The following is a 25876-nucleotide window of genomic DNA, read 5'->3' as shown; positions in this document are numbered from 1 at the left end:
AATAAAAGCAGGAGTCGGTATTACTTCCTGACAGAGCTCCTTTACAGCTATTGTTTCAGGCAGCCTTCAGTCTCAGAGCAGTATCTTTTTAGCACAGTACATTGAGTTCAGAGATGCAGGAGTTTCTCTGGGAGCGTAAAGATTAGAAACCACTCTCCAGTGCCTCCCTAGCCTGGCCTTATAATGAATCTTGTGGAGACACCCCGCAGTCACGGAATCATGAGCTACACAGAGCCTTTGAGTATACATTTACCCAACTGCATCCAAATACATTTCCCCTAAAATGCCTTTCTATCTCTTTTGTTGTGCGAGTTGGCTGAAAGAGAAATCAATAAGAAAGAAAATACCTGCCTCCCTAAAAGCACATGTGCTTCTTGAGTGGCTCCCAAGAACTTATCAGCCTGGTTTCCTTTGATGCAACATTGTTTGAAATGCAAGAACTGCTTGGACAGATGAGTAGTGGGTTTGCAAACCCTGGTGGGGCTGGCAAGATCTGCTCTGATTTCCTTGGGTGAAGTAACTCTATATTTGTTCAAACTCTCCAGATACCAGTTAATGTTCTCTGCTTAGTATTTATTATTATTTCACCTGCAAATTCTTTGCTAAGCAAAGAAAACAGAGGTTGAATTTCATGGCTGGACTACTGGGGATGGTTTTCATCTCTGTAGTGGGTGTAAATCAGGATTTATACCAGTATAAAACTGCTGTGATGTTGGCAGGGGTGGGTAGAACTGACCAAGATTTTTCTCATGTTTCCCACATTTCGCTCCAAGAACACTTGAGTGATGGATATGACAGGGTCTTACTTTTTACCTGGTCTGGTAGATGCATCCAACCAGCATCACCCAGCGCAGTGCTGCTTCTGAGCTGACCAAACTCTGATTTAAGTCACAGTCCCGTAAGTTACATGCAAGTAGAACTGAGCACATAGAGACTCACATTAGCATTTGTGCTTTCATGGACTGCTCAATGCCAGTTAAGGATGCCTGGTCTTCTCCCAATACATCAGTGACTACATAGTGAAAATATTGTGAGGTGACCAGATCTTGTGTTATTTTGGTCTTAGATGCAGTTTCCTGATTTACTAGAAAAACAAGAGAAAAAACTATACAAATCCAGAGATATTCAGTGTTCCTGAGTATGCAGTTTAGAGGGGCTTTTGGTTTCCTATATGAGAGCTAGATGGAAGGTTTCCAACAGAAGGAAATTCCAACTAAGGACAGGGAGGAGAGCATAGGGTTTTGATTTTATGACCATGTTTGTGACAGATTTTATGACAGAGTTTTTCTGCATCATAAAAAAACATTTTCTAAAGCCTGGATTAGCACATGAATGGCACAGACTCGGTCTGAAACTCTGGCTGTAGGAGAGCCCAAAAAAGAACTAGGGAGAAGTGGGGTGGGGTGGGGGATGGGAAGCTTGCTGCTCTGCTCTTTCTGTGGTGTTCTGAAGAAAAGCTCCAAAAGAAAAATGATTAAACACTAACTTTTCTTTCTTCCCAACAACAAATCTCTTTCTGAAATGCAACTGCAATCTCTCTGGATGGCTCTTGTCATAGGTTCAAGTTCCCTGACCTCTGGGCGAGATCTCTTGAAGTGATGGATAACTGTGTTTTTAACATGGAGCAGCAATGTAGAAACAGACGTTGGGTTTCAAACTAATGAGGACAATAAATCCTGCAGCCAAAAAAATAAAAAAGCAAAAGATCTTTCAAACAACACAGAACTGCAGTAAAGCAGCACCACGAAGGGGCTGGGGAGGAGGGATTGCCTTTAGACTCAGCCAGGGGACTGGGAGCCTTCAGGAAGAGAGTGATTCCTGCCTGATACATGAGCTCAGGGACTGCCAAAGCACTGGAAGCAGTCTCCGTGCTGCTAATCAGACCACATTCAGCCAAGGCCTGCCTCGTGGACAGACGGTGGTGGTAGTGTTTGGGCTGTAGTGAATGGGAAAACTGCCCTGTGCACACCAGTGGTGTCTCCTCCCGGAGGAGTCGGTGGCAGGGTGCCCACTGGCTGTATGAGGCTGTAGGTTGGACCTTTAAGTCGAGATCTGGAGGCTCCCAGGGAGCTGAGCAGCGCTGCTCTTGCCTCCATGTGGCAGAGCAGCGTAAGGTTGCAAGCCCATCCCTGGCAGCACTGCAAAGACAACCCAGGCATCCTCACTTAGAGGATCGGGCACAGCTACCAGACTTCCTCGATCCATGTTCTCCTTTTACAAACCCACCCAAAGCAATGCTACCAGGAAAGGAGCAATGGCAGGGTTTCAAATGCAACCCCACCTCCTGCCCTTCATTTGCTGCCCTGTGGTCCTGGTGCCTGCCATCCACCCTGAGCGTCACAGCAGCTGCAAGAGAAGATTCCTGTTACCTGAAACAGAAAATAGAGGCTATGAGCATAAAGTATGTAACAGGAGATATCCCAGAGTGGGCAGAGCCACATGCAATGCTGCTGAATTGCAGACACTTCATCTGCAACCTCCCTGCCATCCCTGATGAGATATGGCCTAGTATTCAAAGCAGAAGACAGGACAAGGGACACCTGGTTTTTAATCCTGACACTGCCCAAATCTTATGCTGAGGCTTGGGATTTCATCCAGACTAGACAGTCTTTTCTTTTCGCCTCCCACATTTACTCCCCTCCGGGAGTCTGTGGGCACCGGTTCTGCCTCAAACCTTCAGAGCGCCCATGCCAGCAGTGTTGGTGACTGCTTTCTCTCTGTTTCCTAGGGTCCATCACCTCCATCCGCTCCCAGCCCGTGGGAACGTGTTCCTCTCTGAGAGTCCCAACAGAGTCCCTCCAGCTGGCAGTCCGCTCTCCCAACCACGAAGGCCGCCACCGCTGGAAGATCTTTCCCCCCCACATCACACCTCGATCTCCTACTCTCAACAAGCTGCTCTGCAGACAGGTGAGAGGCCAAGAGCCTGCAGAGGTAAACTCCTTCATAGTCACCTGGATCCTTCCCTTCTTTTCCAGTCCCCTCTTGGGTTTCTTTTCTTGGAGCTGAGAGTACAATTCCCCTTTGTAGAACAAAACATTTCTAGTGCCTTAAATTTTGATATAGTCCAGTCTCAGCATGTGACACACGGGGGAAGGCCCTTTTTACCTACTTTGTGGATGTACTATTCTATGAAAAAATAGCTAAAACATAGAGAGAAGATGCCCAATTCAGTTTTACCAGTGCTGTGAGTCGCCTGCAGTCAACCCTACACCACATCACTTTAGACAGGTTGCACTGACTCAGGATTTGGTGCTAGAGCAAGAGTAAGACCATGCAGAAAGACCCAGAAGATACAAGCCGGGTCTGTCTGCTAGCAAAACTGCATCCTCTTGTACAGGGAGGGTCTGACGGGAACTGGCACGATGTGGCAGGGATGGCGTGGTGCAGGGCACGTTAGAACCACCAACTTTTCTGCCACGTGCCATGTTTCATCACTGGAAGTGCCACTGGCCCAGCACATTCCCAGGCTCTCACCCCATCTCTCTCTCCTCACCTTCCAGGAGGCCATTCAGACGGACTCTGTGGACGGGCAGACTCCAGACCGCAGGGACAGCCTGCAAGCAGAGCCTGGAGAGATGCTACCATCAGCCACGCAGCCCCAGAGCACCTTCACCCCCAGCCCGCTCCATCCCTCGGCTGCCTCCCTCCCGGGCACCCCTCCAAGCTCCCCCCCGTCTTCCCCGCATCGGCACCCCAGCACACTCACGCGGAAGCACACCTGCGGCCAGCACGGCGTCCCCAGCCGGCCGCCCAGCCCCGGCGGCAGCCCTCCCAACCCTGAGGGCTGCCTCTTTGAGTCCTCCGACCTGGCTGACGAGGAGGTTTGCCACATCAACAGCTCGGCCAAAGACTGGGGAGGGGATCACTTGGATGCTGGGAGCCGCTCGACTTCACCGTTCATCTCCCCGGCCCCGTCTCCAGTGCCCCTCAAGAACTGCAGCACAACCAGCCTCTCCAGGGGCAGCAGCAAGGAGAAGGACTTGAAGAAGTTTTACAGCATCGATACGAAGGGCTTTCTCAACAAGCCCAGCTGGGCAGACGACCAAAGGCGGCACTCCATCGAGATCTGCCCCTCCATCAGCGACGGGGACTGTAGCTTTGAGGACCCTGCCAAGGAAAAGCAGCGGTCCCCTGTCCACATCCAGACGGAGTCCGAGTACATCCACGGAGCCCGGAGGAAGAAGAAGATGAGCCCACCCTGCATTTCTATAGATCCTCCCATGGAGGACGACAGCGGGGCGGCGTCACGCACCAAACCCTCCGAGAACAGCATGCTGCGGCGAAGGACCCCATCCTGTGAGTTCCCAGCTTACAGAGAGTCCTTGGAGCTCGCGGAGAGCCAGCCCGGGGAGCCGGCCTCCAAAGCGGAGCGCCGGGGCCAGCCCCCATGCCGCGGGGAGCACCTGACCATCCCCAACTTCTCCTTCGAGCAGTTGGACGGCGGCTCCATGAGCAGCCTCTCGGATCTCCTCCTGGACAGCGGTCAGTCCACACCGGCCTCCATGGACTCCCGGCCGGACGATGCCACCTCCGAACTGAAAAAGCCGGATCATTTAAAAACTCAGTGGAGCAACACCGAGAAAAGCAATGAGCTCCTGGGCATTGCTAAGAGCCCCCTCCAGAACCAGGACTTGGTCCCCATGACTGTTGCAACAGAAGAAGACGTAGATGACCCAGTATAGCTTTCTGGGAGGGGGGAGCGGGGGGGTCTCAAGGGCTTGACACCAATGTGGGTTTTCAAACCGAAGGGACTGAGCGGCCACAGGTACGTGGGTGGCTGCTCTGTCATTTTTTTTCCTTTTGCGCAGTCACTTGTTCTTAAGCGCTGTGGAGGTTTGCAAAAAAAACCACACACACACACACACACAAAAAACCAAACAAAAAAAATTTGAAAAGAAAAAGAAACCAAACAAATGGCTGGACGAAACGGTGACGGGCTTCGGGGTGGGGGGAGCGGATTTGCAAAGCGGTTTGGGGGTTTCTTTTCTACAGGGAAGGTGGAGTTGATTCGGGGGGTTGCTTCGTTCCTCCCACCCCGCTCCGTGGCCTCAGTCACATTGATTCAGGTTCGAGGTGGTGGCGGTTGGGATTTGGGGGATTCTCTTTGGGTTTTGTTGTTTTGTTGGTTTTGTTTTTTTAAAGATGCTCAACTTTTAACAAGGCACCTTTTAGAGATGTCACATTACGCGGGAGTGCCCAGGAGATGGGAGCTGTACATTGTCTGTATATCAGCAGTTATATAAATAGAAATAATGTATTTGTGAGATACAAAACAAGGAAAAAAGACAAAAAAAAATATACCCACAAAAACTCTCTCTTCATAATGCACATATTTTTATAGAGAAATGATACTGTTTTTTGCATTACATGTGACTCCGCAACTGGGTGGTGTTTCCTTGGGTTTTATGTGGAACTAATTATTACGGCCATTCGTTTTCCAAATGTTTCTCTTCTTTCTTCACTTTCATTTTTTTCCTCTCCTTCCCTCCACCATCATCCCACCAGCTTCTTTTCACAGCTAATGCTTTAGACGTCTCTCTCATTTTTCTTTTGTACTTTGGAGGTTGTCCTAACTACAGAAAAAAAACCAAATCACTACTGAATTGTAGCCAGTGCAATAATAAGTTATGCATTCTTCTTGTCTGTACAACTGTCCTGTTGCTTTATTTTTTTTCCTTTTTTTAACTGAAATTCAGGTTAAATGTCGCAATAATCTGAACTAACGTGCACAAACATGGTTTCTTGTGTTACAAAGAAAAAAAAAGATGAAAAAAAGGAAAAAGTTAAATTTACAGAGATAAAAAACAAAACAAATAAATAGTAAATTATTTAAGAAATGTATTTTGTTTACTGCAGTTCAAAGTAAATTATTGATACAGTATGTAAAGGTATAAAGAGCTGTCTTAGGTGATGTTCTTTGTGAGCATTTAAGCTGATGATTTGTCCTCCTCATAGCAGAATGCCTTCGAAACCTCGGTGGTGGCCATAACCCTCCCATTTGCACTCTATCTGTCGGTCTTCCCTCCACACCCCCTGCACCCACACGTGGACGCGTTCACCTCCCAAGGCCCTTCCCTCGCCAGCTCCGACTGAGAAGCCTCTAGAGGAATTCAGGTCACCTCTTAACACCACTTTTTTATTTTGCAGTTTTTGGGGTTGATTTTTTTTTCTTTTTTAGCCTCCGGTCCCTGCCCCCTCCCCACCCCTCATCCAGGCCCTCTCACCGTGGGACAGCTTCACCATGGAAAGCTGATGTTAAATAAGAGCAGCAACGAGTCCGTCGCATGGACGCACCATCGGCCCGAGCGCCGGGCAGTGGCAGCGAAAAGACATACAGGGGAAAAAAAAAAATTAAAACAATCGTTTTTGTTTGGTTCGTTCCATGCCGCCTCATATTTATGCATTCACATATATCTTCTGTTATTTATGCATTCATTACTCAAAAGGAAATGTATCTTGTTTCACATGTATTAAACTGTATAAACTGGAAGCGTGGCCTGACTTTGTGCCCCAGGGCGAGGTGTAGCCGGGATGCCGAGCCCTGCTCCAGCGCACCGCGTCCAGCCGGCAGCTCCCGCTGCCCGCAGCCCAGCCCGAAGGTCTCCATCCCGCTCCCAGAGCTCGGCATCCCCTAAAACCTCTTTTCTAAAATGTGGCCGTCCGGGCTGCGGGCCGCGGGTCTGAACCATCCCCTTCCCTGCTGGCATTTGGAGCTGGTCCCACCTCCCGCTCGGCTCCAACGGTGACGCTCAGCAGATCCCTCACCTCACGCAAGAGCCTCCGTATGTCGAGCGGCTGCGTGCCGGCTGCTTCCGAGCACCTGTGCCACTGTAATTAAGAGTCATTTAGGATTATTGTAAATAATTATTCCGTCTCGGTGGGATAGCAAGGAATTCCAGAGAAGCGCCATAAAAGTAATTATTAATAGCGCTTTGGGGACGGTGGCAAACTCCTTTCATTGCAGTTTAAGCAGCAGACTGGAAAGGAGGGGAGGTGAATTCCCCTGCGCTGGGCTGAATCCTGCCTGGAGGCGCATGGGATGCCCCGGTGTGTCCCTCGGCGGCTGCGCCGCGCAGCTGCTCCTGGTCTTACTGCTGTAATTATGTAGCTTTGCTGGGAAAGGCAGTGTCCCCCGTGCCCAAATCTACTTCTCGGTACCCCAGAGCTGGAGGAAAACCCTCTCGCCCACGGGGCGGTGCGGCTGATAACTCCCTGCACAGTGACGGAGAGGTGGCTTGCGGAACAAGTTGGAAGGGCTTGAGGCCACGGCAGTGTGTCGGGGAGAAGTTCGGAGATTTGCTCCTGTGGCCCCTGGTCCTGGCTCTGCCTGGGCTCCAAGCCATGAGCCAGCACCACGTCTGTGTGAGATGGCTGAATACTGGGGGCATTGAGATCCAGGTACCAACACCTTGATTTTGCAGCAGGAACCACAGCTTGGAGTGCATTAAATGAGGCTCCAGCAGGCTAAAAAGCAGCCAAGGGGCTATTTTATTTTATGCCAGCAGAAATGTAAAGGGAGGAAAAGAAGAGGCTCTCCCTCTGCCTGTCACCCAGCCAGGATCAGGATGGGACGGGACAGGCGTATCCTGCTCCGCTGCGGCAGGAGCCCAGCGCGGCTGCAGCTGGAGACACAGGAAAAACCCCTGGAGATCACCCAAAATACACAGCAAGTGCTGGGGGTGGGTTTTATGTTATGAAAGATCTCCTTTGTAAAGAGGTAATTTGTTAAAACCAACACGTCTCACGGAGTAGGAGCTTTGAACAAACTGCAGTCAGGGAAGGGGTTTATTACAACCTTGGGAATAAATCCTGGTGAAGCCCCGGCAAGAGGAACCCTGGCCCGGCACAGTCCCGGGATGCTGCAGGCAATTGTAGGAAAGGCAGGCAGCTTTTCCAGGGGAGCTGCCTGCTGCCAGGGGGAGCAGAGGAGGGAAAGGCTCCTATTTATTAAATTTCAATTATAATTTTTTTTTTTTTTTTTTGTAAAAGGAACATATTTATAAGATGTTTGTTCCTGCCTGCTCTGGAGTGGGGACAAAGGGAAAGAGCCTTTTCCCATCACCTTCCCAGAGCATCTTTCCAAATTCAGGAGGGGTCTGAGACACTGCAGAGGGGTGCAAGCTACATGCATGATCCATCTTCAGCAGATGGATGAGCTGTGGGAATGACAGTGCTGCCCCACAATGCCGGAGCAGAGGTATCTCTCAAAGTGAGTCTACCTGTCACTTGTCACCTTCCCGACCAGGGGTTTCCAGCCAAGGACAGAAAAATCCAATTTGAGGCAGGAACCTCTGCTGTTAGAAGCTTTTTTTGGCAAATTTGTGCTTTATTAAGCTAAAAGTAAGCCTAAATCAGACCATTTAATTCCAAGCAGGAGTGTGAAGCTCATGGAGTTGCAAAAAGGCTTTCCTTGCCCACAGTTACAGCTTGGGTGGCTTCAGGAGTGCTGGGGTCGGGCTGCTCTGGGAATCACCCCTTTTCCAGGACTCTTCCCTGCTAAGCACGGGGGATCCCACAGGCACAAACCCAGGAATGAAACACATCAGACCCATGAAGAGGTTGGCCCAAGCTGGCAGTTTGTTGGTGGTGTGGGGAGGACACACCATGTGTCTTCACTGTCCTGATCCACACCATGACGACAGCCCTGCTCCCAGGTATGAAACGCCTCAGCTCAGGTCATCAGCAGAGCAAAATAACCTTTCCTTTCTTATTTCTGAGTTCAGTCTCAGCACAGGCAGCTTGCCAAGACTGGGATGTGGTCTGCATCCCACAACATCCCTCCTGCAAGGTGTAGGGGACTCAGACATCACCCATACCCCAAGGACAAGCTTCAGCTGGGACCTGCAGGTTCAGAGCTGCCTCAGCCAAAAGGAGAAGGGATTTAATGGGCTTTTGCTGCCTCTGAATAGCTGGCGAGGCTCACCTTACTGGTGCAGCCTCCCCACCACTCCCTGCGGGATGCAGCCGCCCCCCAGGACGGCCCTGCAGCCGGGACATCTGTCCTGGGCTCCCGCTGAGACCATCCCGGGGGTCTGGGGATATGGATCAGGGTCTTGCAAACGTAGAAGAGAAGGACAAGGCAGGACCCTGGTACTGAGAGCAATTAGTGAAGACAAGGTGTCTTTCATCGTTTGCTGGATGCAAAACCCTACTCTGTAGAGTAAAGAAGATGGTGGGGATGTAACCATCTCTCCGAAGCCAGAGTGCAAGTCTTTACTGTGCGTCAGACCACGGGGAAGTCGCTCGCCTCCAGCAGGTCTGATGTTCCCAGCCAAGAGCATCTGAACATGCCGTGTGGCTTCAGGACCTTCCTCTCCTTCCCTGCAGACGCCGGTGCCAAGGCCGAGGTGTTCATCACAGCTCAGTGATGCCTCCCAGTACGTGTGGATGTACTCCCCCTGGCCCTACCAGGCCCCCCCCCGCCCCCAGCTCCCTCCTTCCCCACTGGCCTCCATCCCCCACGGTGCAGGGAAGCCCACATCGCCTTGGAGGCTGCTACGAGCCTTTGCATTGTGGCTGCAGGGCAGGGGACTTGCCTGTCCCCTCTGACAAAGCCACTGACAGAACATCCTGGCAGTGTGGGGAGACTCAAGCTCCGACTGAATTTTCTCAGACCAGGTAGTGACCATGAATTGCTCCCTGATGTCTCTTTTGGGGACAGTCACCTGGACAGACGGGTACAAAACCCCCGAGCTCCCCCAGTGCAGCCCAAACCTGGCCATAACCAACTGCACAGAGAAACAGTTTCACATCACCTGGTGTTAATTTTCCTGCTGATTGAATCTCTGCAATGTTAAGTAATTTCCACCAGGCCGTCTGCAAGGGTTGTGTTGCTTAAGATCAGAAGTGAAAAGCACCGGGTAAATGCAAGTCATTATTATTTAATTGGATCGATTCCTGTTTTGCATTTTTAATGACAATTCAGCTGCGTCCATTTGTCAGCCAGACTCTGCCCCACCGCTCTCGGTTTCAGCAAAACCACAGCCCGCAGGGACGGCAGCGCTGCATCGGTCTGGGCTCTCCCAGAGCCGCTTTGGCAGCCTTTGAGGAGTAGGGATCAAACGAGGATTAAAAACCACCATGTTGAGGTAGGGGCACAGGAAACCATCACAGAGTGACTTGAAGAGGCTTCAGATGGTCTCTGTTTCAAAGTTAAATCTCAGATGGCATCAATCTGAAATTCTCTTTGTCAGGCTGGGGAGAAAAAGAGCATTAAAAAAAAAAAAAAACAAACCACCAGCCAAATCTGAATCCATCCCCAGTGCAATTAGACACAACCTTTAATCTGTCAGTGTTGCGAGATCATACAGGTTGCATGAATACTAATAAGCATTTGATATTTGTACAAGATTTCTTAGGATGAATAATTAAATTGACTTTATCCATTACACCTTCCCTATTAAGCCTTAAATACATGGCTGTGTTTTAATGGCTGGGGCCGTCTCATCTTCCATATGAGGGGGCTTAATTAGAAATTTTAGTGCAGCCTGCCAGAGCCACAGCACCAGCAGCATGGTCTGAGGGGCTGAAATCTCCATGCCTTTTATTTTTTTTTAAAGCAGCTCAACATGTCTATCTGCTGCAATCCTGCTGGGGCCCTGGAATAACTCAAGCTCACACCAGGTGGGTGCTCAATCCTCTTCCAGCAAAATGGTGTTAATGTAGGCACCCCCACTTCTCCCACAACGGGTTTTAGCCCTTTCAGTGGGGCCGGCCCCAGTACGAGCTCTCTGCAGAGGCTGGGAGCGTGCAGAGGGGTTGCTCCGGGCTGAGGGACATGCAGCAGCACAGACGTGCTCCCTGGTTCGACACTGATGCATGCGGCAATGTCACTGGGAGGGTTTCATACCCAGGTTGGGGCTGCGGCCAGGCTGGGCTGCTCCTCATGCCAGGACCCCTCACTTGTGTTCACTCACTTGTAGGTCAGAGTTTGGTTTTTTTCCAGCTGTGGCTGTTGGACTATTCAGTGAAAAAAAAAATCTGTTCATGGGGAAAGAGAGAAAATGCCAGCAACCCTCATTATGTCACTCCACAGGAAAGAAACCAGATTAATTATTTGAATATTTGATTGAAATCCCCTGGAGCAGCTTATTTTTGATTCTGCTTTGCCCCACTCAGAGGCACAAGCTGCCGAAGGCCCGTGGTGACGTCTCCAGGGTTTGCCGCAGATGCACAAGCAGAGCGCAGCTCTCCCACCCAAGTCATCCCCCGAAAATGCAGCCACTGCTGGGGCAGGAGGCCAACAAGCAGGAGGGGTTTGCGTCCAGCAAAGGCAGGAGCTCGCTTCCCCTCCCCTTTTCTCCCCAGACCCTGATTATTGCTCTTATTCCTTATGCCCTTATCGAATCTGATGGCCCTGCTGGGAACCAGCTTCTCCAGTCCTCCTCACCCTCTCTCCCTTCCTGCTTGCATGTTAATTTATTCTGACTGGCTCAGACCGAGGCACTAATTAATTTTCCTCATTAACAACAACAAAAAAAAATCTCACAAATGGTAACAAGTTCCAATACAAATTAATTCTTCATAGAAGACAGGGCATTTCACAGCTTGTTGGCAGCGACACCTCCCATACCCAGCGTTGCTCTGCCTGGCACAGGGCTGGCAGCCACACAGACAGGGGGGTGTTTGAGCTGAACCCCAACCTGTTAAATCACCCAGAGTAATGAGGGGGAACAGAATACTGAATATTGAAATGTCCGCTTTGGATTTTTGCCCTGCTTTTCTGCTCTGGGGGGATATTGGTAAAACGTGCTTGGGTTGAGGATGGAGCAAGTCCCCTTGGGTTCACACCTGGCCTGGGTTACAAAGCGCCGTGTGTGTCCCCCAGTCCCAGCAAAGCCCCTTCCCCACTGTGACCAGGGTGATGGGGACCCTCCTGGTGCAGCTGCAACCCCAGCTGGCTCATGGCGTTCAGACACGTAACACAAAAGTTCACCCCACCTGTCTTCACCCCATTACCTTCCCACCAAAATAAATCTCCGGGTAAATATATTCAGCAAGAATTACAGCAAGCATATCCTCCTCTGGTATGTCGTTTGATGTTGTGAGAATATCCTCCTTCCATGCTGTTTGAGTTGAGCAGCAGGTGGGAAGAGCTCCGAGAACAGAAGTAAAAGGCTGTTAAGACAAAGGGCAGGGAAGCTCTCTGCAGCCTCCTCGCAGAGATAAAATGCAGGCAGGGATGAGTCAGGCTGGCAACGTTGTGCAAACAGTCTAAAAATAAAACTGGTTTATTGCAGATTAATGACACCATAAAATGTATTTCACTGGCCATTTAGCAGGTGTTGATCGTAAATATTTGGGATTAAAAATAAACTTTTCTGCTGTGCCACTGTATTGTCATTTCGTCTCATCCACCTTCCCCGAGTGCCTGTTGGAAGCAATGAATCAGCCCCAGGGTTGGTTTAATCATACTTGAAAATGTAATAGTGACAAAGTACCTGCTTTCTGGGTATCTCCCCGCAGCACAGGACTTTTAAGCACTCACTCTCCCAGGCAGCAGCAAGCAGCAGAGCCCAGACCTGCCACTCACACCAAGGGCTCTACTACTGCTACTGCAGTTATGCTGAAGGAGCCCAGAGATGGGGTGATGGGCAACAGGCATCGTAGGAGATACGCACCACAGGCTGTATCACGCTCTGTCACTGCCTGACAGCTTTTCCCAGGACAAGGAAATCCTCCACCTGCTCCCCCACTTCCAAGGGCTAGCTCAGCCCTCACCCATGCAACTGCGGAGTCAATCCCTATGGAAACAGACAGCACCACCACCCTCCGGCCTCCCCAGGAACCCACTGCCCCAGGAATGAGGCAGCCTGTTCGGCTCTGGGAGCCAGGTCAAGGTACATTGGCTTGATTCAGAAGCTCTTAGTGACAGGGCTCCAAGCAATTTGGATTTTTCCAACCCCTTGCTCTTTCAGGTGAATGAAGAAAACATAATTCCCTTAGCTGTTTAACATGCCTTGTGCATGGAGGTCAGTGCTAAAGGGACACTGGTGTGCTCGCTAGACCAGGAGTCATTCTTGTGGAGCTGGGACCCGACGTGGGCACAGGATCTGCAAGAGATGACAAGTCAGCGAGCAGCAGGTGAGTGCCCTTCCTCCCTGCGAAGATGGCTGTGGCCCCAAACACCCCAGGGAGGCTTCCCGTTAGTCCCTTCACATATCACAGGGTCAGGGCAAGACCAAGAGAAGAGGTGAATGTTTTACGTGGCCAAGAGAAATAGCAACATCGTTAAGTAACACCTATGGAGTTGCTGCGATCCACGAGTTTTCTTTATGCTTGGAAATCAAACTCTCTGATGGATCATTAATTAAGTGTTCCAGCACGGTAAAAATGCTTTTTTGCTTGGGATTTCACTCCACTCACAAAGATTAAAAATGCAGCTAATTAGAACAAGACTGGCATGCAAGGGAGGAAAGAAAAAAATGTCTCGTTATGACTGGGATGGGACAGAGTCCTTCCACAAGCAGGTACAGATGACTCACAGCTGCTGAACAATCCTGCTGCCTTCTCTCTGTCATGGGGAAGGTCTCCCAGTGCTGGTATTAACTCCTCCAGCAGCTGTATATCGCTTGCCAGGCAAGAAAAGAATCCTTAAATTGGCTCTTAGCTAGCTCTGAGGTAGCTAAGTAAAGTGTTAATTAAACATCCTTGCTAGCTGCATCAGACAGCTGGTTGAGAACTGTTTTATTTCCCCCCCGATAATTTTCAGTTCACATGAACTATTTTCTCTGAAGCATTTCTGAGGGGCAGGGGAGAAAGGATAAAATTTCAGCCATTCCCTCCCATCCCTCCTGTTTTTCTCCCATTCTTCTCTTGGCCAAATTTGTTTGCTGAATGTGAAAAAAAAAAAACCCAAACTCAAATAAAACCTGAAAAATCGAGTTGAAATAGACTTTGACAGAGAATACATCTATTGGAACGTGGAAGGTATTTTTCAGCGTGAAGTGTAATGGTAGTTTACTTTCAGTCCAATATAAACCACACCACCCCTTTCAACAGAAGAGGCGGTACCTTGGGGGGTCCCTTTGCCTCAAGGAAAGACACCTGCAATGAAAAGTCCCTTGTGTGGCACTGCAGGGAACCAGAGAGCAAAGCCATCTTCACCAGGTCTGCCAGAGGGGAGATAAAATGGAGCTGGCGGATGCGGACAAGGCATTGTCCCAGCCGTGCTAGTCTGCATCTCTGCTCAGCCCATGTGCGAAAGGTCTCCGACTCGTTGCGACCACAGCACGGGAAACCCAAACAGGCGCCGAGCCAGGGCTTCCTTCATTCCTCCCATCCTTCCCCGGAGGGTCCGGTGGCAATCAAATGCCCCCTGGATCGCTCTCAGTGAGGGGGAGCACCATCTAGGGTGCAGAAAGGAGGCGAAGGGATGAACCGCAGCCTCCGCGGCGCCGATGTCCGTGTGGGCGGCGAAGCTCCCTGGCGTGAGGGAGGGACACGTCGTGGCCTCTGCGGGGAAAAGAGTAAGACCTGGTCAGCAGATTTCAGCGGTTTCAGCTCTGCAGAGCCTCAGCGCATTTGTTTGCCTTGTTGACGCACAAAATTCACCCCCTCCTTTTTAATTACAGCAGGCTAATTAAACCAGCACCGTCCCATATCCTCCCCTTCCCACAGTTACGTGCGGCCACATCCAGACAACGGCGTTATGGAGGCACGGCATGCTCCCCTAAGGCCGGGGGAATAATCCCCTGGCTGCGGGGCACCAAGGACCCTGCCGGCCTCTCCTCTCTCCTCACACCCATGAGGGTGACCCTCCGGAGACCACAAAATCACACCATTCCTCACCGATCCCAAATCCCTGGAAAAAATCCTTGCCCGGGAACGGACGGAACCGCTTTGGCCCGGCCAGCAGCAACATCTAGTGGCCACCTCCTCGACGCCTGCTACTGGGAAAAGGCCCCAGTCCCCTGGCTGTGCTTTAAAAACAGCTTCCTGGGATTGATATAGGCTAATATTAACATAATAAACCCAGAAAGTTCAAAATATGAGGTGGTATGAAGAGTAAAAGTGGGGGGGGGGGGGGGGGGATTGTGGCCGGCGGGCCTCAGCTCCGGCCCCTCAGGCCTGGTGAAGGCGGCCATGGCGGTGAGGGGGGCTGTGGTGAAGGGAACAGCGCTGCCGGCGGCACAGGCCCGCACCGCAAGGCTGGGGGGAAACGGTTTTTTGGGGGCGTTTTTGGAGCGATCCGCCCGCTTTTGGGAAGCGGGGGGAAGCCCGCTCGGCACGGGAGCTCCGCGAAGCGCCGTCCGCCGAGGAAGTGTGTCCCCGGCGCCGCGCCGTCCGTAGCCATGGCAACGTCTGGAGCGCGGCCCGCCCATAGCAACGGGGCAGGCCCAGCCCGGCGCCATGGCGGCCGCCGGCAGCCCCGGCGTCTTTCTACTGGCGGTCAACGGGCAGATCGAGAGCGGGCAGGTGAGCACGGGAGGAGGGAAAGAAGGGAGGGGAGGGTGGCCGGCGGCTCCCAGAGGGGCAGGGAGCCCGGTCCCCCGCGACATAGCCCGGCCTGGGCCTCAGCAGCGCGGTGCCGGTAACGCGGCCTTGCTTCGGTCCTCCGTCCCATAAGGCAGCCCTGTCCGTCCCGTCGCCCCCGGGCTCAGCCCCGACCCCAGGCAAGGCGGGCTGGCTCTGAGTCATGGTGGTGCAGGCTGCCCTCAGGCCGGTGACTGAGGCTGGCCCTCAGTCCCAGCAATTCTCCCACCAAGACAGCTTCTCTCTCCCGCAGTTCCCCGGATTTGACGACCTCTACTGCAAGTTCTGCTTCGTCTACGGCCAAGACTGGGTTCCCACAGCGGTAAGGACCCTGAAAGCCAGCCTGCCTGCCAGGCCTGCCGGCAGCATGTGTGTAATGGGCTTAAGTGCAGGCCCCTGGCTCATACCACGTTCTCCCCACAGGGCCTGGAGGAGGGCATCTCCCAGATTACCTCCAAGAGCGATGTTGCGCCCACCACACTCGTCTGGAACTTCCCCATCGACATTACCTTCAAGAGCACCAATCCGTCTGGCTGTGAGTGCTGGGGGTGGTGGGATCCAGCTCGCAGACCAGGCACCCCTCTCACACACGCTTCATTTGCAGGGCCACAGATTGTAGTGAGCGTCTACGGACTTGACTTTTTTGGAAACGATGTGGTCAGAGGTTATGGAGCTGTTCATGTTCCCTTCACACCTGGGAGGTGAGGTGAAAACCTGTCTTTCAGAACTGAAATGGGGATTTTTTTTTTCAGTTACTATGTTGTTTCAGAAACAAAAATATTCCCATATCCCCTTATCAGGTCCTGTCCGTTTGGTACAGAGAGCATGGATTTTCTAGCAGCAGCCCCTGGTTATCAAATAATTTTTGGTAATCTTGTAGACAACTGTAAAGTCAAAACTGGCATGTAGAAAGCCCAAGTGTGAAGCACAGCACGTTACCTCTCCCCCATCACTCTCAGCACACGCTAAGCTTTCATTCCCACCACTAGAAGTGGAGGAAGATGTGCTCTTCCTATGCAAACACACTTTTTCTTTGTGGAAGGGAAAGTATTACACTTTGAAATGTTCAGTGGTCTGATGTGTCCGAAATTCTGGTACCTTTATAAATATAAGAAGTCTTGCCAGTGCTGTTTGGTTCATTTCTTAAGTTCTGTGCATCTCATGTTTGTTTTAGGCATACAAGAACCATCGCTATGTTTGTTCCAGAGTCCACATCTAGGCTGCAGAAGTTTACAAGGTAATAATTAAAGACTTTTTTTTTTTTAAGTCAGTCCTTCTTGCTTGTAGTCACAAAGGTATATCCAGCTACTCACTGGTGCATACCTATGAACGCTTTGTATCATAACCAGATAGTTTTGAGTTTTGTAGGTAAAAACACTTTCTTAGGTGTCAAGATCTTTTGAAGAGCTTTCTTAAAACATGTTAACTACCTGCTTGCAGTAATGCTAACTCATCTTTTTTTCATCCTCACATTTGAACTCTGTTGGTTTGAAAAAGAACTAATTTCAGCAGAGCAGACTGTACCAAGTGGCAGCTCCATGTTCCACAGGTTTATTCATGTCAGTGATGTGACTTGCAGAGGCGCTAGTTTGATTTTATTGAGCGTTTTAGTTGTCACTGGACTCTAAGGATTTGTGCTGCAGTCCATCCCTAAACCTTACTGTAGCTAGGGACTTTTCTTGAAGGGTAGCCACATTAAGAGCAACCTAGAAAGCAAAGGCAGAACATGGAAAAACAATTCCCAGTTCTACCTTTTTTTCCATCTGGAGTGCATTTGCTGTAACCTTTGTCTTGTTTACCCACACATCCCTTCCAAAGTAACAGTCTATACACAGCGACTGAGGGTATTAAGGTTTTTTTCCTTCCATTGTATTGTTTATTTAAATAGAGTCTGAATGATCTGTGAGCTGATTGTTTGGTTGTGGATTGCCTACCCTTGCGCAGAGCCAGCCTTGTGGTACTTGAGCACTTTGGGTCAGAGTCAGCGTGGGAAGCTGTGGGCCCCACAGTCAGGATTAATCTGATTTACTTTTCTTCTCTTTACGATGACCCTTTTGTAGAACCTACACTCTGATTTGTATACTTTTGTATTATGTGCACCTCTGATGTATTCAGAGTACCCAAGCCTCTCTGTTACTCTGGGTAATCAAGAGATGAATCAGTTTCAAAAGCATCTTTGCTGTAGGATTCTGTCTCACCCAGAAATAATGTGGATTTAACATAATGTGTATGAAACTGGTTTAATTTTTTTCCTTAGAGAGGCAAAACTTATCTTTGATCAAAGTAAATCAGCAATAAAGTGAATCAGTCTTCAAAACTCTGTACTGCAAACAAAAGCTGGGAGTGTCATTAACATCCCCCCCTTTTGTTTTTTAACATGTATGTAATGAACTGTGTCAAGTCTAAACACTAGTGAATGCATCCAATTAATTATTTTATATTTTCTTCTCCAAGTTGGTTCACAGGGAGACGTCCGGAATTTACTGACCCCAAAGTTGTAGCACAGGGAGAAGGAAGAGAAGGTAAGTCCCTGGGAGCTCCTGACTGCAACCCTTGCACGACAGCAGGCCACTGCTTGGCCATCCATCTTCTGTTGATAAAAAAGACTAGTTGTTCCTGCTGAGAACAGTCCTACCTGGATATATGAGTTCAACAACTATTCAGAAACCTCTCTTAACCCGTTTTATTCATATCTTTCTTCTAGTAACAAGGGTGCGATCTCAAGGCTTTGTGACCATCTCCTTCAACGTAGTGACCAAAGATATGAAGAAGTTGGGCTATGACGTGAGCCCAAGTGACATGCAGAACCCTTCTCTGGTGCCTGTTATGGAAGGGATTCATAAGTATTGAACTCAGGTGTGAGATGTTTAAAGGCTCACAGAGAAGTTAAGCACTTTGGGTTTTTTTGTGGCAAAGGGAAATGAGTATCTGACTAAACTGAGAAGATTTCACTTGAGACCATTATTCCAAAAGAAGCACAAGCTTGTGAGGCTTTGGAATAATTACCTAAGTAGAATCCTTTCAGTAAACATACAGGTTGAAGTATTATGTAAATTAATGTAATCAGATAATATTTAGCATTTTTATAGTAACACCAGACTATCCCAATATAAGACCTGTAACAAAATATTTTTTATAACAGCCTTTTGTACATTCTTTATATACTTAAAGAATAGGAAAGTTTATAGTTGCAGCAGTTTTCCTGTGTTTAAAACATCATTGCAAACCCGCTTCTTTTTACTGATGTTTTTTGTGGTAGAAATGGGGAATGTAAATTCTTGCACCTTCCAAAAAGGAGGAAAAATGGAAATGTTCCAGTGAAATGCACATGCGCTTCCCTCTGCCATGCACTTCCCTCTGCAAAAGCAACAGCAGTTTTCTTTATAATCCCACATAGTCCTTAGAGTTTGTGCAACTAATTAAAATATCTCTATCTATCTCATGCACGGTAACAACAAAGCTTTCCACATTTTTTTCAGTGAAGCAAACCTGGGCTTTTGCATTTAGAACAAGATGATGGCTCTTCCATTTCCAGATTTTATTTCTGCATCAAGCTTCAGGAAGGGGAAAAAAAAAAAAAAGGACAGCAGTTTATTTTAGAGCTGTTAGAGAGACCATGGTGTTAAAAAAATCCTTGCTGCATAGTTTTAACTTCTGGTAGAACAAATTGCATTTTAAGTGCAGATATTGACTATAAATAAGCTTTAGGGAAGGCTCTGCAAAGAAAGTAGAGTCTCAGTAAGCCAGCTGTGCGTGCAGTCATAAGCAGCACTTAGCTCCACGTGAGGTACCAGAGGCACTGTGCTGCACAGGAGAGCAGGAAAGACCCTCTCCCTTCAGCAGATCCCTCCAGCCAGTACATTACACAGATAATGCACCATGGCGTTCCTTAGCTGATTTTCTTATCAAAAGAAAGGCAGTAAAAAAGCAACATAGCGATCTTCAAGTCTGCTATACTCAGGTTTTCCTTCCCATTGCATAACCTCCAAGAAGAACTGAAATGATGTTGGTTGTTATTAGGGTGTGACAGAGGCTCCAGAGCTGATGTGCTGCGCTCAGATGCCTGCAGTGTGAGGGTAGAGCTGGCCTCAGTCCAAAGAGCTTCTCCTCTGATGTCTGACCATGGCCTTTCAGTGAGTCCCCCTCTAAGCTAATGTTAGTGCTCTTCTTTTAGCCTGAATAAACACAGTTGTCTAAATATGTTTGTTTGTCTTTCTACTGCTAGGGTTTTCTTTCGTTTGTGCCAGAATGGATGTTTCCAAGTCCTAAATCCTCCAAGATCTGCTATTCTTACAGGTACAAAAGAAAAAGAAGTGTATGCTACAGTGAAATGACTAATTGCTTAGTCATTTTCATATTTAAATTTGGGCATGTAATCTCTTGTGTTTGACTGCAACTACCAAGAGATGACTGTGAGAATGACTTAACACGATACTACCCTATAGGTGAACTACCAGGACCTTGAAACGGTAGAAATAAAGTAATAACACACAGCGTTGAACTGCAGAGCCTCCAGAACATGTATCAAATAAAGCATCCAGTTAGAGGCAGTTATTATTTCATGCTGAGCAGTGTGATTGAATAAATATCATTTCTGAAAAGATAATGTGATCACTGTAATTTTGCTGTGAGCATTAGCTTCTTTTATAATATTTAGAAATACTTTTCCAAACATGGTTGCAGATGATTTTTAATCTCTTACTTTTTTCGTATCTTGCTTTTTTTGATTTTACACTTCCAGTAAGCTCTTCCACCAGTTGTTTTGGCAACTGTTATAATCTCTGAACTGAGTCATGTTGGAATCCAAATTAATAAGTATTTCCTGTTGGCTCAGAGGAGATGCAAGGAATTTTGTTTCCTTTTCAAAAGTATTTGGGAAGCAGCTACAGTAGCAGGATAAGTATCTGTGTTTGAAATACTTGAAAGGCAAACACTAAACCTACTACTGCTTAAATATCTTTTTTCCCTTGAGCACAGTTACCTGCTCCCATTCCAATTAGAGCAAAACTGCACAACAGAGTTTCTAGTCATGAGAAACCTGTTAAATCCAGATAAAGCCCAAACTCCATGCCCACAGGGGCGCAGTGAATTTATTCACACACAGCTTTGCAGCGTGGTGCTATGACCCATCTCCTGAATTGCTCCCGTTTCAAACAAGTAGTTGGACGCTTAACCACACCGAGACCGATCAAAACAGACGTGCATTTGTACAGCTTCACTGTTCACAGCCAAGCTGCAGGGACCCTTGGAAGAAAAGTCAAGAGAAAACACTGAAAAGCAAGGGTTTTAAAAAAAATCCCAAACTCCATAAAACGGTATTTAAGATGCGTGACTCTCTAAGTAGATCCCACACTGCTACCTGCATTATTAGGGCTTTTTGCCTATTGTCTCTGGGTTTGGTTGGTTTGGGGGGGGGGGGGGGGGGTTTGGCTCCTCAGTGTTTCAAGCATGTTTGTTAAGAACCTCACATACCTTCTTCAAGGCCTTAAAAATACGTTTACCTTGTGAGCGCTTCATTGTGGGAGCTTTTCAGTCTGACAGAGTTTGCTCCTTACACAAGGGCATGTGTGGGGTGATGTTTTTCAGTGCTTCCCGAGTTCAATGTCATTCCTTTGTTCCAAGAGGCAACTGTTGATATCTCTCATGAACATGCTCTTCTCCCAGAGACAGGCTTGCTGCTGCCTTTATAATTTTCTGGAAAACTCTCTGGTTTAAATCTTTGATACTCAGGCGTGGCAGTGTTTGCAGCTGTTTTACCCTGGAGGGAATCTCTGCTCTCATGACAGAGGAGTAAAGATAGACACGACCCTGTGGTGCGAGAGTGGGTGACATTAATAAGGAAGGGATTTATGACCTGTAAGTGTTCCTTGCAGTTAATGTTAAAGGTTAAAAGAATCCATGCTTTAAGAACAGCCAAACCCCAGAAAAACCCAGCCTTGCTATAATGGAGGCTTAAAGTAATTTCCTTTCACCCACTCCCCAGGCAGCTGTAACCACCCTGCTCGTTTACTAGTTAATCATTCTCCCTTTTATTCCAAAACTGGACTGAAGTTCCCAACCCGTTGTAGCACAGATGGCAGCGTGAGGCTGTCAGCTGGGGCTGCAGCTCCTGTTTTGTTACGCTTAAGTCTCTCCCAGATAGTGAAATTGGCCATTAACCTCCTAATTCAAGATGGGCAGGAAAAAAAAAAAAAAAAAAAAAAATCTTTATTCAGAACATGTGTCCTGACACAGGATGAGGCTTCAAGGCCATCAAAACAGAGTGGGACTCACTAGAAGCAAATGAAGCCTGCGAGATAGTTGGGGACTTTGCAGAAGCCCTCCTCTGCTCTCCAGGTCTGGAGGAGCTTTGGAGAAAGCTGCCCACCAGGACCCTGCTCACTGCGTGGGAGAGGTTTCCTTCCATCACTGTGGAAGCCACCCTGGGAAGGAGACAGCCAAGGACACGGACTGAAGAGCAATTTGGGAATCAAACCCTCCAGAAAAAGGAAAATCATTTGAGTAGTGTTTAGGAACTGGTATTTGCAGCCCTTTCTACCAAAATTAGAAATAGCAGTATCAGCTCCTGCCCTCTCGTGGCAGTTTTCAACCCTTAGGAAGATGTTGGAGGTTGCTAATAGCAATTAGCTAACAAGATTGCACGAAGGACACCCACGTTTTTCCTGTTCCTACATGGAAATTGCTGAATGCAATGGTGCCAGCTGCCCTGCCACTGCCCCTTGCCCTGAGAGCAGGGGGCAAACACCTCCCCATGCCATAAGCCACCTGTGCTACCTCACAGGGAGTGGGACCGAGCCAGAAATCTGTGCATCAGTGAGCGCTCAAGAAACCGTCTTTGTCCTGAGGCTAGCAAGGCTATTTTACAACAGTATTGCAGCAGCTAGAAGTTATCTCCATCTGAAAATGAGAGTCTTGCAGATGGATTAAAGCTGACAGCAACTGCTCCCCAGCAGCAGTGTTGGTTTAAGAGCAGGAGCCTCCTGTGAAATACTCCAAAGGGGGGGGAGCAACACAGAAGCACAGAACTGCCAGATTTGAAGAAAATTGGAGCTTCAGCTCCAACTCTACCTGGGCTCATCACCAGCAGCGTTTCAATCCATCGCAAACTAGCCCCAGTATGACCCATTTGTGCCAAGGTCACCGGAGCATCACACCAGAACCTGCTGCCTGGAGCTACGGGGGGGGCTAAACACCCTGGATCCATGGTTCTGGCCACAGGTCACTGGGATAACAGAAGGACAGGACAGCTGGGGCAGGAGATGGGGGTTACAATGAATGAACAGCATCAGCAGTGACAGAGCTGGGTTTGCACCCGCAGCTGCAGTGTGGAGCCTGTGGTTTGCAACCAGCCGGGCACAGCCAGCTCCCTGATGTCTGGGGGACATCAGGCCCCACCAGCACCCAAGAGCATCAGCAAGAACCACCTTCCTCCAGGCCTTTTTTGTCTGGCAGTGCCAGTGGATGGCACCGAGCAGCAGCTGGACGAGCAGGTGGCTGTGGCAGAGCCCACACAGGACATCTCCAGGGTGCCTCTCAAACACGCTCAAGGAACCAAGACCCCATGAAAGCACCATGAATCCCCCCTCCTGCACCCACCACCCAGCCCAGCTGGAGACCCAAAATCCAGGATACAAGCCTGTGCCAGCGGCACATCTGGAGCAGCCAACAACAACAAATTTGAAAGTCTTCCAAGGCCATGCAAACCTCCAAGGAGGAACACAGGGAAGAGCAAAAGCCGCCTGGCCTGCAGCCCCGTAAGGGACGTTCAGCCCCTCTCCTCCTCTCGCCATTCATCCATGGGCTGCGTGCTGCAGAGGGGATCCCCGAGGTGTTTTCCATCAGCTGGGGAGTGGGTGAGCTCAAACCCCAAGAGCTGAGGCACACATGGGTGTTTGCAAACCCAGAAGCAACCTCCACTTTGGGAACACAGGAAGAAAAGAAGAAAAAAAAAAAAACAACAAAACCCACAAAACCGCAGCTCCTGCCAGCCTGCAGAGAGCACCCAGCACCTTCCACTGCAGCCTAACAGAGGCTGCAGAGCACAAGGACTGCAGGTTACAAGGGCTAGGCTTGAGACAACCAATTTCCAGCGCCTGGCCATCTTCAGGGCACAAATCCTGTTAGAAACCATCCTTTGGCCACCAAAACCAGGCCTGAGCCCCCAGGAGGGAAGCTGCAGAGAAGCGAGGGTGCAACGCAACCCACTTTCATGGCAGGGTGCAAGTGATTCAATCTCTCGTCCTTCAGAGGGAAGATCAGCAGAAGCATCTAACTGCTGTAGGTTTCTATTTTTATGTCTCTATTCAGGCCAAGATATTTAAGTACCCAAATTCACCTCAGAGAATATCACTACATTTAGTGCCAGACTTGCTAATGAAGACATTAAAAAAAGCGAAAAAAAACCCCCACTCCTGTCACCCAACACAACCCCAGCCAGCCCACGGTCTCCTAGGCCATATGTGCTGTTACACCAAGGCAGAACTAACTCCCTTCAGCTTGGTGAAACCACCAAATTTCATTCCCTGGCCAAAAAGGCCTTCAAGAAGAACACTGACCCCATTGCCTGATGGGGAACACAGGTTCCATGTTCCCACCCCACTGGGGCACAAGGAAGGTGCCTAATGATTTCTTGTCTTAGAAATTACTAGAGGTGGTTCAGCCCCAGCGCTACGGAGAACTGCACGTGGGTCAGTGACAGCGTGGCTGGTGGGACAAGTCCACGCCATGTCAGCAGCCCACGGAGGCCGTTCGGCCTTTGCCTCCATCCACTCCAGCAGCCGGGTGCGAAGTTCTCCTCCAGCCCCTGCCTAACTCGACTCTGCGGCGTGCTCTCACCGAGGCCGGGAGAGTAAATGGTTTCACAAAAGTGTTATTAGGCAGCTGTTATCGGTGACTACTAAATGCTCCCAGAAGGTCTCTGCTGCCCACAACGGGACCCTGGGCTGGATCGAGCTCCCATCTGGATCTCCAGCAGCTCCAGTGTGCGGTGTTTAAACTGGGCTTAAAACCACGATTCCGTACCCACTTGTGGGGATCTCCCAGAGCGTATTTAAGCAACCAAAATTCAAAGCTGGCAGCACTGATGTCCCAGTGAGATTTCCTGTCAGGCAGCAGCAGGCAGGGAGCCAAGAAGACAAACTCCACCCTTACTGTGCCGTTATTCCGGCTATTTGAAATGTCATCGATTTTCTTTCACCTGAGAATGGGAACGCAGTTGCTCAACTAGCAGCACAAGAGTTGAGAGCAGATCAGGTAACACGTCCAGGCTGCTTTTGTAAGTACATACTGAACAGCCACAGATGGTTGTTGAATACCTGCTCCCTCCACCCCCAGCACTTCATCCACGTCTAGCAGCACACACTGCCTTCACCCCTCCACACACGATGCGTTACGAGTATCTGTGCTCTGCACGTAGCAGCTGTCTGGTGGCCACGAAGATGGTCAGATGCTTTAAAAATATTTTGCACTGCAACAGCATTTTGGACCAGAGTTTCAATGCACGTCACCAGTTTACTGATGAATAAAGTTTGCACCACCTCCCTGCCCCAGCCCATGTTAAACAGCCACTGGGAAAAGGACAGATTTTCCCCTAATCTCTTCAAAGAGATATTTACCAAATACCCGCAGGTCCCACTACTCAATCCAGGTTTGGTACAGCTCCAGGCTCCCCCCAGTGAAGCTAGAGGATGCGCCATCTCCCTGCAAGGCATCTCCCTGCTCCCCTGTTCAGTACTTCAACCTCTGCAAACCACTGCATTGTGTTACACTGGTAGGATGCCAATCCCCTATTGATCACCAGCCTGCTGCCAATTAACCGCCCTAATGGGTAATTGGCAGGGATGTCTGAAGCACCAAAGGGAACTTCCACTCATTAAAACCCCAAGTCTTCAACAATTACAGGGTACAATCGATTAACAGCAAAACACAAAGAGACAGGATCACGACCACTGTGTACAACACTGGTTCTTTGCTATTTATAATCCTGAGCTCCCAAACAAACTTCTGTCCTATACGAAATCAATGTTCACTTGTGTCCCAACTCACAATACAGGGAGGAGATTACCTGGAAGGCAGATGACAGCTAACATTAAAAAAATGGAAGTTTTTAATGTGAGGGGCCATATAAATCATGTTGGTTCTCCAAAACATAGACTGCAGGCAGTTGCAGAAGTCTTGCCAAAGCTCGATGAAAACGAGCGGAAGAGCAGAGTTGCACCACTTGGCCCAGCACAAACAAGAGGTAATGGCAATGTACATATTCAGCAAAAATACTTTGGCAACACCGGTGCGGATGAGGGCAAGCCTCTAGATAATACTTTATCCCGTGAGCCCTTTTCCTCCGCGAAAGCAGGCAAATACCACCTCACTTCATAGAAGAGGAAGAGGAAACCTAGGACGGGGG

The 25876-nt window shown here is 49.2% G+C and overlaps 2 protein-coding genes across 6 annotated transcripts in view; both read left to right on the top strand.

Annotated features, from left to right (window-relative positions):
• Positions 1–6490, top strand: part of CACNA1H (calcium voltage-gated channel subunit alpha1 H) — a 256475-nt gene extending 249985 nt beyond the window's left edge. For all 4 annotated transcript variants that reach the window (XM_069810453.1, XM_069810454.1, XM_069810456.1 and 1 more), the window contains 2 exons: positions 2729–2907; positions 3501–6490. In XM_069810453.1, coding sequence (XP_069666554.1) covers positions 2729–2907; positions 3501–4682 — 1361 coding nt within the window. In that variant the 3' untranslated portion in view covers positions 4683–6490. The remainder of the gene's footprint in view (positions 1–2728; positions 2908–3500) is intronic.
• An 8816-nt stretch (positions 6491–15306) lies between these two features.
• On the top strand, positions 15307–19672 carry B9D1 (B9 domain containing 1). 2 transcript variants are annotated; one of them, XM_069810452.1, is made up of 8 exons: positions 15307–15417; positions 15728–15796; positions 15898–16009; positions 16079–16175; positions 16649–16711; positions 17929–17996; positions 18179–18330; positions 19495–19672. In XM_069810452.1, the coding sequence occupies exons 1-7, from the start codon at positions 15352–15354 to the stop codon at positions 18322–18324; spliced, it is 621 nt and encodes a 206-aa protein (XP_069666553.1). In that variant the 5' UTR covers positions 15307–15351; the 3' UTR covers positions 18325–18330; positions 19495–19672. The 2 variants fall into 2 exon arrangements, with proteins under 2 accessions (XP_069666553.1, XP_069666552.1); XM_069810451.1 differs by having other exon boundaries at positions 18179–19672.
• The last annotated feature ends 6204 nt before the right edge of the window (positions 19673–25876 follow it).

Source organism: Haliaeetus albicilla, chromosome 22 (assembly GCF_947461875.1).
Source record: "Haliaeetus albicilla chromosome 22, bHalAlb1.1, whole genome shotgun sequence".
Lineage (NCBI taxonomy): Eukaryota > Metazoa > Chordata > Aves > Accipitriformes > Accipitridae > Haliaeetus > Haliaeetus albicilla.
Note: the sequence above shows the minus strand (reverse complement) of the source record. Positions and strands in the feature narration are given on the sequence as shown.